We start from the raw sequence: 21,464 nt of genomic DNA on the forward strand, positions 1-21,464 counted from the left end.
TTACCAAGGTAGGAAGATATTGTTTAAACATCGATTGATGAAATTCCGAAGAGTTTTTTGCAATACAATATTCAAAACTCCTTTGTTTCTTAATTGTTAATCAAGCGTGCGCGACACTATTTTCCACCGTTGCATGTGTATGCAGTATGGTGCAAATGAAAGGAATAAATTCGTTCTTTCGTAAACCGGCGACTTTAAGGGAAAATCCCGAAACAGGTCGATTTTTATTTTTAAGTTATGATATTGTGACATATATGAAATACTAGTGACGTCATCCATCTGGGCGTGATGACGTAATCGATGATTTTTTTAAATGAGAATAGGGGTCGTGTGCTAGCTCATTTGAAAGGTTCTTCAATTCTCTATTCAGTAAGGTAAACATTTACATAATTATTTATACAGGGTGTCCAATAATTTAGTTTTTTTGTCAATTTGCCAAATGATTTAATTTAATAAAAAATTTTTGGACACCCTGTATAAATAATTATGTACATGTTTATATCAGTGAATAGAGAATTGAAGAACCTTTCAAATGAGCCAGCACACGACCCATATTCTCATTTAAAAAAATCATCGATTACGTCATCACGCCGAGATGGATGACGTCACTAGTATACTGTATATGCTACAATATCATAACTTAAAAATAAAAACCGACCTGTTTTGGGATTTTTCCTTAAAGTCACCGGTTTACGAAATAACGAATTTATTCATTTATATTTAATACGGAAAATAGTGTCGCGCACCCTTGATTGGCAATTAAAAAACAAAGGGGTTTTTTATGTTGTATTGCAAAAAACTCTTCGGGATTTCATCAATCGATGTTTAAAGAATATCTACCTACCTTGGCAACATTCAAATTTTCAGTTTTTCACATAGTTTTTGAGGGTTAAAAATGGCCGATTTCGCAATTTTTCAATTTTTAATCGCTTATATGTCAAAAACTATCAACTTTAGAGAAAAGTCACTAAATACCTTTTTTGTTTGGAATGATCCAAAAAACTTAAAAAAAATTTGTTCCATGCAAAAAAAATAATTTTAGGAGAAAAACAAAAAAAAAACGTTTAAAAAATGTTTGACCAACTTTTGGTCCTGGCAACATGCAAATTTGTTAAAAGGGGTCCTTTTTGAGTAAGATTGTGCAAAAAATCCGAATTAGAATATTTTTCCTAGCGGATGCGCAGTGGCTTTCTGGACTACATGAATAGAGAACGTGAGCTCACCGAAATTGTCAAGAAACATAAAACATCTTATCTTGGACACATATTTAGACACTATATTTAGGTATAACTTTCTTCACTTTATTATTAAAGGGAAAACAAAAGGCAGACGCGGCCCTGGTTCAGATGATAGGAGAAGGTTGAATGCTCGAATATAAGAAATTTATCGAAATTAAAGGCATATATCAAGCACCAATTGTATTAAATCATGCCCAAATATACTTTCACTTCTAGAGCATCATTAGTGATCGGTTTTTAATATAAGACATTGTTATTTTTGCGTGTGGTTTTCGATAGACCTAGAATGTCCCATTAAAAAATCCGGACTACGCCACTGTTCTATCTTAACATAAAAAAGTTTATTTTCGGCGCCGTTAGATTCATTTTTGCGTGATTACTAAACAGATCTCTGTAGATCGTTGACGTTTGTTTACTTTAAAAGAATAAATAAGCATTGGGGGCGGTGCATTAGTAGCAGCGCTTCACAAGACGAAAAGATTTCTCTTAAACGTGATCAATGGACTAGTCCTACCTAAAATAATTAGACCAACTTCGAGCTATACAGATGCTTGTAGATTAAAGATGATATACCTACTGCTTCTTGAAAAAATTACATAAACTACTTTTCAATATCGGCCTTCATAACTCCAATATTCCAACAGACTGGAACAACTTTACTATCACTCTATTGCATAAAGCAGGAGACAAAGCTAATTTAAAGAATCACAGACCGATTAGCCTCCTCACAATGCCGGTTTAACCTAACTTCGGGCCCTGGGCGCTGGAGGTTTAGGGGCCGCCTTCATTGCTATGCGTTGTCAGTTTTTTAACAAGAAAACACATGCATTAACTGTAAAGGTTTGTTGTAAAATTCATAAAGTAATTTTTTTAAACAAGCAATAAGAATAGAAAACGTAAAAAATAATCCACAAAATACTTTTAAAAGCATAAATACAAAACAAAAAGTACATAAAGACAAAAATTAGATCATTTTTTTTTCTTGACTTGGCATTCGCAAACTGCCATGTAATATTATCACAATTCAGTTTCTCCAGTTCTTCATTCTCTATATACAATAGTGATAATGCCTCTAGGTTTTTTTGACCCAAATTTGACCTTAAATATGTTTTTATTCTTTTTAAAGCCGAAAAAGACCGCTTACCTGGCGCGTCAAATAAATTTGCAGTAAAGTTGAGATATTGAGAAAAGTTGCCTTTACATCTTGGATGACATCAAATTTTTCATAAATTATATATTTATTCAAATTTTGGCATACCCTTACAAAATGGGTAATTTTATTATGCAAGTTCTCTTTGGTTTCTTCAACATTGTTTCTCGCATAAAGTATTAATTGACGTCTTGACTTCTTCTTTATCTAGAGTAAAGAAACTTCTAAAAGCTGATGTCACACCCTTGTAGCATTCAATTCGCGATTCTGAAAACAGCGCCTAATTTTCTAGATTCTAAATTTTCTGCGACAGTGATTTTTTGTCGCCGCGACTACAAATCGCAAGTGGAGTGCTAGCCTAAGGGTAAGGACATAACAAGTAAGTCGAGGTGGATGTGTAGGTCGCGGTAGATGCCACTAGTTAAGTCGCGGTCGATGTCGACAGCACATAGCAAGGAGGTCACCTGCGCCTGCGCTGTCAGTCGAGCTAGAACCACTATCAAGTGAAGTAGTTTAATGAAATTTGAATGACAAATATTTTGTGCTTTTGCGATGTTGTGTCAGTCAAGTTATGATAGTGATGAAATGCCAGCTGTAAATAATCAGATCCTCCTTCATATTTCGAAAATTTACTGAATATAATTACTTTAGAAATTCAAAAATAAACTAAATACAAAAAAGGGATTATATAAAAAGTATCAACTCAGATAGCGCAGGTAATAACAACTTGGCTTCTAACAACGAATCAATCACAGGAAAGCATCACAGGGCCGCGCAGTAGACATCCATGTAAAACAAATTCAAAAGCATCGATGTAAACCTCCTGGATGGCATCGCGCTAAACCTCCACCGCGACTTACCTGCTCTGTTCTCTTCCATTCACTACAATGTGTTTGTTTTACATGGATGTCGACATCGACCGCGACCGACAGCTACAGCTCCACCGCGACTTATTTGTTCTGTGCTTACCCTTAGAGGCCACTGTATAATGCCAAATTGCAATTTTTTAATCGCTTTACTTTTGAATGTTTGAAAGAGTGTGTACCTATTGTTTCTGTATTGGCATAAGAACTTATATTTTGTTCCTATTTTAAAAGAATTTATTTTAAAGCCGAAAAGTGAGATATGCTTATTATTATTTAATCCCCACAATTCAAAATGAAATTATTAGAAACTAAAAAAACTCCGTTTATGCGATTATTTTGGATACAACTCGAGACATAGCTAAATCTGACAACTTCCTGTAGTTTTTGAAAAAGGGCCCCGCCACAAACACTGACACGGGGCCCCTGTGGGGCTAGGCTACGCCACTGTGTATAGGCGTGAAGAGATTTAACAATAGAACAAGGCTTTTGCAGTGTATTGGCGTATCTGCGTATGAGATTTTTTTCGGAGAATATGTAGATTACTTGAACCTAGCGCTAACGGACATAGACGAGGGAATACTTATAAACGGAGAAAGATTGAACAACATAAGATACGCTGATGATACTCTCATTTTTGCAGACAGTCTTGAAGGTCTGCAGACACTTTGGGCTTGATTTTAACATAAAAAAAACCAAATACATGGTTATAAGCAAAAATAGGATACCACCTGGTCAATTACTAGTTAACTAACAACCTATAACACAAATCACCAACTTTTGTTATTTGGGTGCAAACTTAAATGAACAGTGGGACCAATCGACGGAAATTAAGATAAGGATCGAGAAGGCAAGATCAGCTTTCGTCAAAATGAAAAAAATCTTTAACAGCCACGATATAAAATTGGAAATAAAAGTTCGTTTACTAAAATGGTACGTATTATCCGTTTTTTTATATGGCGTGGAGTCATGGACCTTAACTGAAGCATCACTGAAGAGACTCAAAGCATTTGAGATGTGGTGCTATAGACGCATGTTGGAGATTTCCTGGATAGACAGAGTTACCAACGAAGAAGTTCTACATAGAATGGGTAAAGAGCGCGAACTAGTCGTAACCATAAAACGTCGCAAACTGGAATACCTGGGCCGTATAATGCGCAATTAACAACGATATGACCTACTTCGGACCATACTTCAAGGTAAAGTGCATGGGAAAAGAGGTCCAGGACGAAGAAGAATATCCTGGCTGCATAACCTGCGAAAATGGTTTAACTTAACCACTACCGGACTTTTAAGGGGCAGCAGTCAACAAAGTCAGAATAGCCATGTTAGTGTCACAACATCCGTAACGGATAGGCACCATAAAAAGAAGATGTAGATTATTTAGCGTCTTTATTTTTTTATAATTAAAAGGAACGGGCCCCTTCGGGCCCCGGGCCGCTCGGCGCCCGCCCCAAGCGCCCAGTGGATAAACCGGCACTGCCTCCTCAGCCTTCTTCTTCTTTTTGTGCCTATTTCGAATATTGGCAATCATTCTGGTTATAATTATTTTATTAACTGATGTCTTTAAATAGATTAGCTGTTGTTGTGGAGAACCATTTCCTCAGATTCTTTAACCATGATATTCTTCTTCTCCCAATTCCGTGCTTTCCGAATACTTTGTCTTGAAGGATTATTTTCAATAATCTGTATGTATGCCGCTTCTCATTATGTGTACGAGATATTCTACCTTTCTCATTTTAATCGTATACCTCAGCCTTAATTATAAGTTTTCACGCAAATAACAAAAGGAATGAAAGGAAAATTAGGGACTTATCAACTAAGGAACAGGCAAAATTCCGAAAAGTTACAGACCATCTACAAAGCATAAAAATATACTTTCTACAAAATAAAGATAGTAGTGGACTACAATAAATCTCTAGTGCTAATATTTATCAATTTTTCGTAAAACCTTTGACAACATTTGAGCCAAGAAAAAAGAAAAAACCCACAATGTGTGTTTTTTACTACAAAAAGGACTTCAAAAAACACTTGAAAAGTTGAATAACAGAAAAGCTGCAGGTAAGGATGGAATACCAAACGAATTACTGAAATATTGTGAAGCGGCAATGACAGAACAATTAGCAACATTAATTAACAAAATCATAAAACACAATAAAATACCGGAAGAATGGAGAACGAGCGAACTAATTTTACTATTCAAAAAAGGAAATAAAGAGCATCCAGGAAACTACAGAGGTATCAACTTATTAGAACTAATGAATCAACATTTCTATGTTTGATTGACTTGAAGAAAGCATTTGATAGAATAAGACTTATAGATTTAATCGATCTTCTGTATAATAGAGAAGTTTCCCTAGATATATCATAAAAACTATTGAAAACATCTAGCAAGTCAAGAAAATGGAAGTCAGAATTGATGGACAACTTACAGAACCTCTTGATCTAGAGACATAGACAGTGGAATAAGACATGGAGACTCATTGAGTCCTATGCTCTTCAATTTAATCATCGATGAAATCATCAAAAACGTCAACTAAGGAAGAGGATACAGAATTGGAAACAAAGAGGTAAAAATACTCTGTTAGGCAGACGAAGCAATATTGAAAGCATAAGATGAAAATAGTCTGCAAAGATTAGTCCACAGATTTAACACAAGAGCAAAAGAATTGAATATGAAAATTTCATCTCAGAAAACTCAAACAATAGCAAGTAATCAGTAAAGAACCAATCAAAATTTGATGGTATCAGTATTGAACAAGTAATGGAAATAAACTACTTTCAATTACATTGTCAAGCTACGGAGACCTAGACAAAGAAGTGAGAAATCAAGTACAAAAAGCAAATAGATTGGCAGGATGTCTCAACCCTAATAACACAAAACATTCCAGGAATGTTCCTAGAAGGTACACACAGGACATTGAAAACATTCCTGGAATGTCCCCAAAAGCACACGAACGTCCCTGGAAAGTCCCAGGAAAGTGCTGTGTCAGCATTTTAAACATTCCTTGAATGTCTTGTTGGAACATTCCATGAATGTCTATGAATGTTCTTTGAACATTCACAGTATATTGTTTAGACTGAATGTCTTGTTGAAACATTCCATGAATGTTCCTAGGACATTCAAAGTATATTTTTAGACATTCTCTGAAATATATCGTCAGTGATGTGACAATACCTCCTATATGTTTTTTCATGAGTTTTGCAGGAGACGAAAAACATTTTTTACGGTCACCTCTTGTTTTCATACGTAAATAATTTTGACTTGTTTTGTAGTAAATAGATAGTTGAATTTACTACAAAACAAATCAAAAATTATATGAAAACACGAGGTGGCCCAAACAAGTTTTTTATCTCCTACAAAATTCATGAAAAAGCAGATAGGAGGTATTGTCACATCACCGACGATATACCAGAAGTACAGTAGGAAAAATGAAAGAATATCCATGGACGAACATATAAAACACGCTGTATTTTCCTGTCACCGTGTCACACAAAAAACTGGTCAGCACAAGTACATGTAATAATTATTGTTACTTGCACTGGGCAATTTTCTTTGTGACACGGTGACAGGAAAATACAGCGTGTTTTATATGTTCATTCATGGGTATTCTTTCATTTTTCGGACTGTATATGTAGCCATACCAAATAATACATCCTTGATAAATATAAACATTTTTATTGCACAAAATCTTGTCATATATTTTTTTCCATAATCATCACTATGATGACGATTCATTGTATTGAATTGTTCATTAGAATTACAATCTGGTCATAACTCTGACCAATGAGCAATTTTAATTTAATCTAAATTACTACTGTTCCTCAAAATGAAGAGCTTACCCATAGCGTCTCTTATCTAATCTAACAGGCACACAAGCACTATGCTCTGCTTTTCTAACCGCACTATTCTAACATACACATGCACACAAGCATTATGCTCTGCTTTTCACTATCACTCAAACTAGTTCAAAAGGCTTTGTCCTCTTCAATCTTCTAGTTTGCCCAGTAGTATCCAGGAGCTGGATTTCCTCAATATTCTTGTAGGTACTTACGAAGTTGTTGCTTGTGACTTCCAACTTTACTCCAACTTTAAAAACAAATCCAGCTGTAAAATATTTATGTGCCTGAAGGCTTTTGTATGCTTTCATCTATAATATCTATAATAGTAATTTGGTGGAATGCACTTTATGGTAAAATCCAATTCTGACTGAATTGTATATGGATCTAAATCCCCAATTATTTTCAGCTTCAATAAATATCTAAAACAATAAAAGAAATAATGTTATTGCTTGCAAAATTCATTAATATTGATAAATATCAGAGAAAAATGAACATTGATAAAAATTGTTTGCCCTACCTTTCTCCAAACATCTGGTGTCTCCAATAATAATTTCCTTAAATAATCAGTTTGCAGTGTGGTAAAGTTTATAAAGTTCACAAAATACAGCAAACGAAATCCAAATGAATCCAAAATATGACGATAAACAGTGAAATGATGAAATGAAATGATATTACAAACATAACCTCTGTAACCTGTATGCCATGCCATGCCAACCAGAACCAGAAGTCACGTGGTTTGGATTGCCTAAATACATATACACGCGCAGCAAATTTGAAAATTGAATGCAAATTGAATAATAAATGGCCTCTCTTAAAATATAGGACATTGGTAGTATGTTCATAGAATGTCTTGTGGTAACATTCCACGAATAACTTAATCAGATATTCACCGAATGTTCCTTGAATGTCCAGTACATTCAAACATTAATAGAACTTTGATAGTACATTCCTGGAATGTTTTGTGTTGTTAGGGAATAATACTATATTGCGAAACCGACATCTTAACACGGAGATGAAATCAAGAATTTATAAAGCCAGAGTAAGAACAATAGGCGCGTTCCAAGTGACATGAAAACCGTCCTTCGTACTGCCCTCGTCATGCGCACTATAAAAAATGCGTTCCAAGCGAACATGAACGATGATTCGTATCGTACACTGTGTTGTTCCAAGCGATCCATGTACCGTTTCGAAATGGGTAACTGAACGGTCCTTTTGATACATGCCTTCAAGCAGAAACTATTTGTACTAACTTGCGCAGTTAGGATTGTTTTCATTTTTACTGGTCACTGCTATGAGATCAGCTGATGATTCAATAATAGAATAATCCAGAATCAACGCTATTAGTACCTGTGAATCTTGATTTTCGTTTAAATAATTATTAATTCTTTTTTTTTGTCAAATTAATCTTAAAAATATGGATAATTTATTATTTTTTTTTCATAGAAGACAGCGATTTTATGTCAAATATCGATTCTGAGGAAGATTTTGAAGTTGAAGTTAACATGTTGAGGAACATGTTAGAATAATTCTAACCATCTAGCAACCTATCAACAGATTAACGTGGTACTCGTACTGAAAATGGCTCCGGCGCGGCGCAACTCGAATTTGAAATGGTACACAAACACGTTCCAAGAGGGGTACGTACCGGTAATCGGTTCGGGATCGAAATAAAACCGTTCAAGGGCGATTCTGCGAATTAAAACAGTCCAATCGAGTTCGTGACGGTTCAAGGGATCGTACAAATGTGTCGTCTTGGAACGAACCTAATAATGACATATACCCCATTCCACGAACATACGCCTGTTTTGGATTACTTCGACAACGAATATTTTACTGTGAAAAATAACAAGAACGAAAGTAAATTGCAAATTACGTTGTTGTTTATTGGAATAATTATTAGCGCCATTTACTTTCGTACTTCTTATGTTGCACAGTAAAATATTCGTTGTCGAAGTCATCCAAAACAGGCGTATGTTCGTGGAATGGCCCATATTATGCATCAGAAACAAAATCCGATACAGTCACAACACAACGACTACTCTAAACGGCAGAGATGAGAGTACTGAGAATAATTACAGGAACTACGCTAAGAGATCGAAAAAGGAGTGAAGACATTAGAAGACAATGTAACCAGGGCCCCCGTAAGAACTACTGGCGCCTGTGTGCAAAAAAGGATTTTGGCGCCCCTTACGACATTTTGATGTTTTTTTATTAATTTTTTTGAAGGTAGGTAGGTAGGTAGGTGCTTTAAATAAAGCAAAATAGGAACAAATAACACCATAGCAAACCTTAATTGAATAAGGTTTAAGGGGTTTTATTGAATAAATTCTGCTGGATCATTCTCTCACACTTAGAGGGTTTAAACTTAACCAAACAACATTTTTTCTCACCCCACCCACAACATCCCACCTTTTTGTGGATGACGAACCCAGAGTACCGCGAATTTCAAATTTTATCCATTTAGACGGGACTGTATCGTCGCCCCCGTTAGTTTTTGCAAAAAAATTTAACCGAAATAATTTCGCTAACGTGGGTAACGATACAACCTGGACTATAGCGCTAATTGTTAATAATTAAAAACGACAGCTTTGTAATAAAATAATGACAAAAATTTCTTCAGGATCTTCATGGAGGGGTTTTAAACTTTGATTTGACTTTATAATTCACTTTTTGACTTTCATAATTAATTATAATTTTTAATCGAGTTACTAAGCATTGAAAATGGCTATTTTCGCAATTCGGACAACAATCAATGTTAGTGAAAAATGACAAGAGACCTTTTTTACTCAGAATGACTCAAGTGATCTAAAAAAATTGTTCGAAATAAAAGCATTATTTTTGTAAATTCGTTTTAACAATTTTTCAACCACGGCAACGCCTGACACCCTGTGGATTTGTTATAAGGGCCTCTTTTTGGCTAAGTTCGTGCAAAAAATCGAATCGGAATAATTTCGCTAACGGGGGCAACGATACAATCCGGTCTAATTAGTTATTTGATAGGTATGCGATTTTTAAATCTTGTCGAATTATCATTTGACCGCCGTATAATCGTTCGCTTATCGATGAGATAGAATTATTCGCCCAAAATCAGGGTATAGTTAGGTATTTGTTATCTACAGAATGGGTGTTTGTTATTTTTATAGCCGGATTTTTTTATTTTATATCTATAGAGAGACTAATAATGCCATATATGCCATCCAAACAAAGTAAAACTAAACTATTTAATTTAAAATTAATTTTTGCTTTTTGATTTTTTTGTAAATGTTTTTGCAATTTTTGACCCTTTGTTTTGGCGCCCGTGTGCATTGCACACTTTGCACATATGGTAGCGGGGGCCCTGAATGTAACGTACAGTGTATAAACGAATGATGAACACTAAATAGAAGAAAAAAAATTGAATAACCACATAAGCAGAATGGGAGAGACACGTGTGGTCAAAATAACAAGAGAACTAAAAGAATAATGTGGATGTGTATAAGTCTAACCAAAATTTTAAATTCAATATAGGGTCAGATAGAAAAGTCGAAATACTTTGAGCTCCACAACTTTCATAGTTTTCAGTCAGAACAAACATTGTAAATTTAAATAATAAACCGAAATATGTAGAAGCAGTGTACAGTGATCTGTTAATAGCTGTAAGTACAGTTTCCAAATTTGCAGTAGTTTGATTAGAAGCATTGTTTTTATATACATACGAAGAACATTATTTATATTTCGTATTTATTAATTATTTAAAAACTAGTTTCAACTATTGTCATTATCTTGCTAATGGCTAGATCGACTATTGACTTTTAAATAAACAGAGTCGGACCTACCCAAATTAAAATTATTGACATGACAGTTCAATTTAAATTTAAAAAAAGATAGAAGATCAATTTGACAAAATGGCAGGTGGTACTTCTGACTACAGGGGTCCATCAATTAATCCCGATCAGTAAAATATTACTTATTCTACCATCACTAAGCAACAACCATTAACAAAATTCCCAACAAAAAACCAGGCCATAATTTTACCGGCAGTAGACGGAATAAGAACAGAAGAGTACACCATTGCAGTAGGAACTATAGTCCATCCAAAAAATGTACTGTTCTCATCCAAAATGTCAAACGGAAGAATATGCATCTACTTTTCAAGCATACAAGTTGTAGATGATTTTCTAAGTCAACATGGTGAAATTAAAATTAGAGAACATATAATCAAAGCACGTAAACTAATTACACCCGCTAATAGATTAGTTCTATCCCAAGTATATCCATCTATACCCCATAACATAATCGAACAGTTTTTAATCAATCTTGGTTTTAAATTAATGTCTCCGATTTCGTTCCTTAGAGCTGGAATACAACACCCGCAATACGGCCATGTACTTAGTTTTCGAAGACAAGTTTACTTTGCACCTACAGGCAATTTTACTGTACCCGACTCCGTCCTAATTGATTTTGAAAATATTTCGTACCGCATTTTTCTTTCCGATAAACTAACTTGTTACAAATGCCACAAAACTGATCACGTTTCCTCGTACTGTACTTCAAATCACTCTTATCCACAAAATACTCAAAAGCCCCAAACGGAGGAAAATGTTCTTCCACAAATACCATCTACTAGCCCCGAACAAAATCAAATTACACATGTAAATGACGAATCTCGAGAAGAAATGGATGCTCAAGTCAGCACTGATACTGATAATAAAAATAAACGATCTCACTCGGAAGTTTCATCCCCTACTTGCTCCACTCCTACAGAAACTATACCAACAGAATTCACGAAAACAAAACCAGTGCAAATTAAAAAGAAGAAAAAATTATCAAATTAGACAAATCCACTTCAGAAACTACTAATATTGAGTCAATATTACAACCAGTCAAACAATTTATCCAGGATGCATCACCACCATATGTACTACATTACACCCAATTACTAGCATTCTTAGAAGATGTTCACGGTTCTTCCACCCCAGTAGAACTGGTCCTAGAATACACAAAAAATATACACGGGTTGGGACATATGCTAACAGAAATAGATCCCATGTTGAAAGAAAGAGCAATTAAATCTAGAATTACAAGAATCAAGAAGAAACTATTTAATAAAATAAACCAAGATTTTAATATTCAGGATGATACCTCTGAAGATACTGGTGCATCACAGGAAAATACTCCTTCCAACGATAAATAAAAAAAAAGATGGAAAAAGCTTGACGGCAACAAACTACAACGCATCAACCCAAATTTGTCACCAAAAGGGATAATGCCACAAAAACGACGAGCTCAAGTCAAACAACACCGCTTGAGAATAGGACATACCAGGTTAACCCACCAGTACCTAATGAAGAAAGAACAACAAAACTGTGCTATGTTTGTGATATTCCTCTGACAATCGAACACATTATTGTTAGTTGCCCACTCTATCACCTGGAACGACTTCAAAGTGATTTACCAAGTGATCTGAAAAGTGCTCTGAACTATAGTAAATGTGATAAAGTGACTAAGTTTCTAAAACTAAATTGTACAATCTAATATAAAAATAAGCTTAAGTTCTCAATTGTAATTAGTTGTTATAAGCAAACATCTGATATTATGTGCACTCTTCCCCGCCAATAACCTTTCATAATTGACGCGGTTTACTTAATAAAAAAAGAATGTGTGTGTACTTTGTACGCACGTAAGAAGTTATACTTCTATTATATGATTTAAACGAAATTAATATACTTTTTATTTATATTTTGTTTAAATATTAAACTAATTTATACTTACTACTTCTCAAACATTTTATTAGAACAGTGCCAAAAATTAAAATAATAAAAGAATAAAACACACACAAACACATTAAACAAGCCACAAATGATGTCTGAAAATTAATTGTCGAAAATTTTTTTAACTAAATACGTATTTTCTGAAAATACAATTATATAATAAATATACTTACAATCATAAAATGTATTAAAAAAAAACAAAAAAGAAAGTTTCTATTGGGACTCGAACCAGCGCTAATAAGAGCGGTTGGTATTGGAATTCAGTCGCCTTCTCCGCTTAGCCACGGACACTATGTGTCATTATTTACGAAGATCGACTAACTAAACGGATTAAACTTGTGATATTTTGATATTTTGAAAATTGATCAAATTATTTTAATTTTGAATTGAAATGATTTAGAATTGAAAAAATACAACAAAACATAGAGTAAAAAAACAATATATTAGGTGAATATTGATAGAAATTTTGATGGTAATCAAATTATATAAATAAAAGTATTACATACTATGTATTTTGGCAGATCAAATAGGTAGGTTTATACCCATGATACATTAACAATTATTACGTACCTGTTGCTTTTAAAAACTATTTAAAAGTCACTACAATATTATAAACTTTTTTGTTTCTGTCCTCACAACAATAAAACTAATATATTATACATTTGTTTACCTTTACCTTTACCTCCAAACCACAGCTGCCATATCAGATAATTTTTGACATGTCATTTGAACATCCAATCAGAACAAAGTTATAATGCGCATGCGCCAGGCTGATAGGTTTTAACATATAAAAAAATCACCCTCTATTATATATAACTTCAAAAAGAAAAAAAAATATGTAAAACTTTGTAAAAACTCTATAGTTTATAGTGTTTATCAATTTAATATGTATCGTAATTGTACCACCGCTAATAACCTTTTATGGTTGATGCGGGTTATTTCTAATAAAAAAAAATTCAAGATAGATAGAACACTGTATGCAATGCATTTAATTCACAAGACATACCAAGTTCCTTGACTATATCGTCAATATTATTCTTTCGCGCTATAAAATTAACTATGCTACCTGATCCGAACTGAACTGCAGAAAATTAATACAAACTGCGTCAGACCGTGTTTATCAATGGATCTGAATCTCAACCTTTTCGTGATTAATCTCGTTTTATCGGTCCTAGTGAACAAGTCGAGTATTTTTAAACCTCGTACTTTGGCAAGCATTCAACGTATGATTTCTCACTTTCTCGGCAGAACAATCAACAACTCGTCAAGCCACGCGAGATTTCAAAATTTTAATATTGATTGTTTTAAATGTCGTTGAAAAATCTTTGTTCCGATCAAGATGCTGTTCAAAGGCCCAGTGTCAGTGAATCGATCGAACTTTTGGACAACACGGAGAAGAAAAGTGACAATGGGGAGTCTTCTGCTATTGTTAAATTGAGGAAACAAGTCTGTAGGTTTTGTGGGCTGTTGCATGAAGGAAGGTGTATTAAAGTAAGTTGACAAAATAACTCGTGTTGGAAGTGTTTTTATATTTATTTCTAATGGCTTTGGATTCTTCCCTTTTAAATAGTTAAGATTCTGGTCCATTATTGATCAGATGTATTGTTGTTTTTATTATCTTGTAAATGTTTTAGTGTCTCTCCTATTCTGTGTTATTGTGTTTAAGACTTTCTTCCTCCAATAATCCAATCCGTCACTATATTTGATTTGTTGTTAATCGTTTTAGGTAACTCAGTATCTTTGGACGGAGCTTTCCAGTTTGCTGATATCGTTTTTTTTTTTCTTCTTCGTTCCTTAGCCTATATGCATTTGTTGTCTACTCCGGAATCAAATTTGATATGTATGATTTCCCATCAGACCAATCAACAACTCTTCAAGTCACGCGAATTTTAATATTGATTGTTTTAAATTTCGCTGAAAAATCTTTGTTCCGATCAAGATGCTGTTCAACGACCCAGTGTCAGTGAATCGATCGAACATTTGGACAACACGGAGAAGAAAAGTGACAATGGGGAGTCTTCTGCTATTGTTAAATTGAGGAAACAAGTCTGTAGGTTTTGTGGGCTGTTGCATGAAGGAAGGTGTATTAAAGTAAGTTGACAAAATAACTCGTGTTGGAAGTGTTTTTATATTTATTTCTAATGGCTTTGGATTCTTCCCTTTTAAATAGTTAAGATTCTGGTCCATTATTGATCAGATGTATTGTTGTTTTTATTATCTTGTAAATGTTTTAGTGTCTCTCCTATTCTGTGTTATTGTGTTTAAGACTTTCTTCCTCCAATAATCCAATCCGTCACTATATTTGATTTGTTGTTAATCGTTTTAGGTAACTCAGTATCTTTGGACGGAGCTTTCCAGTTTGCTGATATCGTTTTTTTTTCTTCTTCGTTCCTTAGCCTATATGCATTTGTTGTCTACTCCGGAATCAAATTTGATATGTATGATTTCCCATCAGACCAATCAACAACTCTTCAAGTCACGCGAATTTTAATATTGATTGTTTTAAATTTCGCTGAAAAATCTTTGTTCCGATCAAGATGCTGTTCAAAGACCCAGTGTCAGTGAATCGATCGAACATTTGGACAACACGGAGAAGAAAAGTGACAATGGGGAGTCTTCTGCTATTGTTAAATTGAGGAAACAAGTCTGTAGGTTTTGTGGGCTGTTGCATGAAGGAAGGTGTATTAAAGTAAGTTGACAAAATAACTCGTGTTGGAAGTGTTTTTATATTTATTTCTAATGGCTTTGGATTCTTCCCTTTTCAATAGTTAAGATTCTGGTCCATTACTGATCAGATGTATTGTTGTTTTTATTATCTTGTAAATGTTTTAGTGTCTCTCCTATTCTGTGTTATTGTGTTTAAGACTTTCTTCCTCCAATAATCCAATCCGTCACTATATTTGATTTGTTGTTAATCGTTTTAGGTAACTCAGTATCTTTGGACGGAGCTTTCCAGTTTGCTGATATCGTTTTTTTTTTCTTCTTCGTTCCTTAGCCTATATGCATTTGTTGTCTACTCCGGAATCAAATTTGATATGTATGATTTCCCATCAGACCAATCAACAACTCTTCAAGTCACAAGAATTTTAATATTGATTGTTTTAAATTTCGCTGAAAAATCTTTGTTCCGATCAAGATGCTGTTCAAAGACCCAGTGTCAGTGAATCGATCGAACATTTGGACAACACGGAGAAGAAAAGTGACAATGGGGAGTCTTCTGCTATTGTTAAATTGAGGAAACAAGTCTGTAGGTTTTGTGGGCTGTTGCATGAAGGAAGGTGTATTAAAGTAAGTTGACAAAATAACTCGTGTTGGAAGTGTTTTTATATCTATTTCTAATGGCTTTGGATTCTTCCCTTTTCAATAGTTAAGATTCTGGTCCATTACTGATCAGATGTATTGTTGTTTTTATTATCTTGTAAATGTTTTAGTGTCTCTCCTATTCTGTGTTATTGTGTTTAAGACTTTCTTCCTCCAATAATCCAATCCGTCACTATATTTGATTTGTTGTTAATCGTTTTAGGTAACTCAGTATCTTTGGACGGAGCTTTCCAGTTTGCTGATATCGTTTTTTTTTTCTTCTTCGTTCCTTAGCCTATACGCATTTGTTGTCTACTCCGGAATCAAATTTGATATGTATGATTTCCCATCAGACCAATCAACAACTCTTCAAGTCACAAGAATTTTAATATTGATTGTTTTAAATTTCGCTGAAAAATCTTTGTTCCGATCAAGATGCTGTTCAAAGACCCAGTGTCAGTGAATCGATCGAACATTTGGACAACACGGAGAAGAAAAGTGACAATGGGGAGTCTTCTGCTATTGTTAAATTGAGGAAACAAGTCTGTAGGTTTTGTGGGCTGTTGCATGAAGGAAGGTGTATTAAAGTAAGTTGACAAAATAACTCGTGTTGGAAGTGTTTTTATATTTATTTCTAATGGCTTTGGATTCTTCCCTTTTCAATAGTTAAGATTCTGGTCCATTACTGATCAGATGTATTGTTGTTTTTATTATCTTGTAAATGTTTTAGTGTCTCTCCTATTCTGTGTTATTGTGTTTAAGACTTTCTTCCTCCAATAATCCAATCCGTCACTATATTTGATTTGTTGTTAATCGTTTTAGGTAACTCAGTATCTTTGGACGGAGCTTTCCAGTTTGCTGATATCGTTTTTTTTTTCTTCTTCGTTCCTTAGCCTATATGCATTTGTTGTCTACTCCGGAATCAAATTTGATATGTATGATTTCCCATCAGACCAATCAACAACTCTTCAAGTCACAAGAATTTTAATATTGATTGTTTTAAATTTCGCTGAAAAATCTTTGTTCCGATCAAGATGCTGTTCAAAGACCCAGTGTCAGTGAATCGATCGAACATTTGGACAACACGGAGAAGAAAAGTGACAATGGGGAGTCTCTGGTATTGTTAAATTGAGGAAACAAGTCTGTAGGTTTTGTGGGCTGTTGCATGAAGGAAGGTGTATTAAAGTAAGTTGACAAAATAACTCGTGTTGGAAGTGCTTTTATGTCTATTTCTAATGGCTTTGGATTCTTCCCTTTTCAATAGTTAAGATTCTGGTCCATTACTGATCAGATGTATTGTTGTTTTTATTATCTTGTAAATGTTTTAGTGTCTCTCCTATTCTGTGTTACTGTGTTTAAGACTCTCTTCCTCCAATAATCCAATCCGTCACTATATTTGATTTGTTGTTAATCGTTTTAGGTAACTCAATATCTTTGGACGGAGCTTTCCAGTTTGCTGATATCGTTTTTGTTCTTCTTCATTCCTTAGCCTTAGACATTTGTTGTCTAGTCCTGAGTCAAATTTGATATGTATGATTTCTCGGCAGAAAAATCAACAACTCGTCAAGCCACGCGAATTTTAATATTGATTGTTTAAATGTCGCTGAAAAATCTTTGTTCCGATCAAGATGCTGTTCAAAGACCCAGTGTCAGTGAATCGATCGAACTTTTGGACAACACGGAGAAGAAAAGTGACAATGGGGAGTCTTCTGCCATTGTTAAATTAAGGAAACAAGTCTGTAGGTTTTGTGGGCTGTTGCACGAAGGGAGGTGTATAGAAGTAAGTTAATAAAAAACACAAATATTCGTTGCTAAATCTCTTAAGTTATGCATGTATCAGCCCAAAAAGGGTGTGGAAAGAATATATTAGTGTTTTTAGTAAATATATTTATTATAATTTTTGTGTCTTTGGATTTGTCTTCCTCGGGAATAAGACAGTAAGTAAAATTTAAAGTATTTTTATACTTCACTTGATCTATTTGTCTGGAAATCTTGTAATCCGTAAAAACAAAGGTAGTATAGCTCAGTGGTAGAGCGTTCGACTGGAGATTGAGAGGTCCCCGGTTTGAATCCGTGTGTTTTCTATTTTTTTTTTTTTATTATTTTTGGTATTGTTTTAATAAACTTTTTGGAAAGTAGTAATAGGCCTTGGGCCCGCATATACAATTATTATTTATGACCACACCGTTGAAACTTTTTGTACTTGTTATTTGGGTGGAGTCGGACAAATTTTGAGCTTGGCGCATTATGGTAGTGGGGCGTTTGTCTGTCAAGCGGTGACGAAGTTGTCAATTTTATGCAAGAAAAAAATTTATTACCACATTGGTCATTCTATTTTAATCAATGGATTTTATCATATAAACAACGAAAACAATTTTGTCGGACAAAAATATTGGGGCATATGACGCGTCGGACACGCTAAATATGTCAAATTTATGAAAATAATAAATTTATTACCACATCGATAATTTTAACGGTATCTATCATAAAACCTTTTTACAATAATGTGGTAACCTTGTCGGACAATTTTCACGGGGCATATGCGCAGTCGGACGCGCCGAAGATGTCAATTTCCTGAAAATTTTTTATTTATTACCACAGATGTCATTTTTATTTTGTACTGTTCTTTTACATGTGTAATGCATATTGGATCACTTGTCGGACAAAAATAATGGGGCGTTTTGGTACAATTAAAAGAAAAAGTAATTTTTATGCATACAGGGTGTTTGGTAAAGAATGGGCCATAGCTTAACCTCAGGTTCCTGAGGTTAAAATAGGCCGATTTAAGCTAACTTACCTTAGTACAAAGTTTATAATAGCCGAGATACAGGGTGTCAAAGTTAAACTTTTTTTTTATTTATTATTTAATATTTCCTGATAGGTATGAGATAACAACATGTAATTTTACATTTGGGGGTTTCTTGGGTCGAGAAATCTAAATTCCTTACCAAAATTATGCATTGCCCAGAGGGCGCCACATATGCCTTTCAGCACTCATTTATTACGTTCAATTTTTTTTATCCCTCACTCTGTATAATTTTGACATTAAAATTTTTATTTTCCTATTAGTTTTACTTAAAAAAGGTATACTTCTTTCATCTTCCTAAACTCAACCGTTTTCGAGATAAACGCATTTTAAATATGCGATACACCATCATTTTTAGCATAATATCATTAAAGTTACACCCGAAAAATAACTTAAAATTTATGAAAATAATAAATTTATTACCACATGGATAATTTTAACGGTATCTATCATAAAACCTTTTTACAATAATGTGGTAACCTTGTCGGACAATTTTCACGGGGCATATGCGCAGTCGGACGCGCCGAAGATGTCAATTTCCTGAAAATTTTTTATTTATTACCACAGATGTCATTTTTATTTTGTACTGTTCTTTTACATGTGTAATGCATATTGGATCACTTGTCGGACAAAAATAATGGGGCGTTTTGGTACAATTAAAAGAAAAAGTAATTTTTATGCATACAGGGTGTTTGGTAAAGAATGGGCCATAGCTTAACCTCAGGTTCCTGAGGTTAAAATAGGCCGATTTAAGCTAACTTACCTTAGTACAAAGTTTATAATAGCCGAGATACAGGGTGTCAAAGTTAAACTTTTTTTTTATTTATTATTTAATATTTCCTGATAGGTATGAGATAACAACATGTAATTTTACATTTGGGGGTTTCTTGGGTCGAGAAATCTAAATTCCTTACCAAAAATTATGCATTGCCCAGAGGGCGCCACATATGCCTTTCAGCACTCATTTATTACGTTCAATTTTTTTTATCCCTCACTCTGTATAATTTTGACATTAAAATTTTTATTTTCCTATTAGTTTTACTTAAAAAAGGTATACTTCTTTCATCTTCCTAAACTCAACCGTTTTCGAGATAAACGCATTTTAAATATGCGATACACCATCATTTTTAGCATAATATCATTAAAGTTACACCCGAAAAATAACTTAAAATTTATGAAAATAATAAATTTATTACCACATGGATAATTTTAACGGTATCTATCATAAAACCTTTTTACAATAATGTGGTAACCTTGTCGGACAATTTTCACGGGGCATATGCGCAGTCGGACGCGCCGAAGATGTCAATTTCCTGAAAATTTTTTATTTATTACCACAGATGTCATTTTTATTTTGTACTGTTCTTTTACATGTGTAATGCATATTGGATCACTTGTCGGACAAAAATAATGGGGCGTTTTGGTACAATTAAAAGAAAAAGTAATTTTTATGCATACAGGGTGTTTGGTAAAGAATGGGCCATAGCTTAACCTCAGGTTCCTGAGGTTAAAATAGGCCGATTTAAGCTAACTTACCTTAGTACAAAGTTTATAATAGCCGAGATACAGGGTGTCAAAGTTAAACTTTTTTTTTATTTATTATTTAATATTTCCTGATAGGTATGAGATAACAACATGTAATTTTACATTTGGGGGTTTCTTGGGTCGAGAAATCTAAATTCCTTACCAAAAATTATGCATTGCCCAGAGGGCGCCACATATGCCTTTCAGCACTCATTTATTACGTTCAATTTTTTTTTATCCCTCACTCTGTATAATTTTGACATTAAAATTTTTATTTTCCTATTAGTTTTACTTAAAAAAGGTATACTTCTTTCATCTTCCTAAACTCAACCGTTTTCGAGATAAACGCATTTTAAATATGCGATACACCATCATTTTTAGCATAATATCATTAAAGTTACACCCGAAAAATAACTTAAAATTTATGAAAATAATAAATTTATTACCACATGGATAATTTTAACGGTATCTACCATAAAACCTTTTTACAATAATGTGGTAACCCTGTCGGACAATTTTCACGGGGCATATGCGCAGTCGGACGCGCCGAAAATGTCAATCTCCTGAAATTTTTTTATTTATTACCACAGATGTTATTTTTATTTTGTACTGTTTTTTTACATGTGTAATGCATATTGGATCACTTGTAGGACAAAAATAATGGGGCGTTTTGGTACAATTTAAAAAAAATTAAATTTTATACATTTTTGACTTCATATTAAATTACGTATTCTTCGGCTCATATTACCCGTATGCGCGCCAATGGTGAATATTAAATACTTAAGTGTAGTTAAAAAATGTGCAATAACTACCTCTTAAAACCCACCAAATTTCATTTGCATATCTCAACTGGTTTTAAAGCAATAAATAAATCGTCAGTTTGTCAGAAAAACTTCAACACCCCCTATCTCGGAAACGATGCATTTGTGGACATACGTTTTTCTCGTAAAGCAAACTGACTTTATTTTGTCATGCACAATTACTCCTTAA

At 33.9% G+C, this 21,464-nt stretch overlaps 1 protein-coding gene across 6 annotated transcripts in view; it reads left to right on the plus strand.

The window, feature by feature from the left end:
• LOC114326093 (inactive dipeptidyl peptidase 10) overlaps nt 1–21,464 on the plus strand; it is a 396,495-nt gene that overhangs the window by 224,218 nt on the left and 150,813 nt on the right. For 2 of the 6 annotated variants that reach the window (XM_050662403.1, XM_050662404.1), the window contains exon 1: nt 14,015–14,335. The exons of the other annotated variants lie outside the window; for them this stretch is intronic. In XM_050662403.1, the coding sequence (XP_050518360.1) occupies nt 14,153–14,335 (183 nt within the window). In that variant the 5' untranslated portion in view covers nt 14,015–14,152. Of the gene's footprint in view, nt 1–14,014; nt 14,336–21,464 lie in introns of those variants that run through there. 6 annotated transcript variants of the gene reach the window in all.

This window comes from Diabrotica virgifera, chromosome 9, assembly GCF_917563875.1.
Source record: "Diabrotica virgifera virgifera chromosome 9, PGI_DIABVI_V3a".
Classification (NCBI taxonomy): Eukaryota; Metazoa; Arthropoda; class Insecta; order Coleoptera; family Chrysomelidae; genus Diabrotica; species Diabrotica virgifera.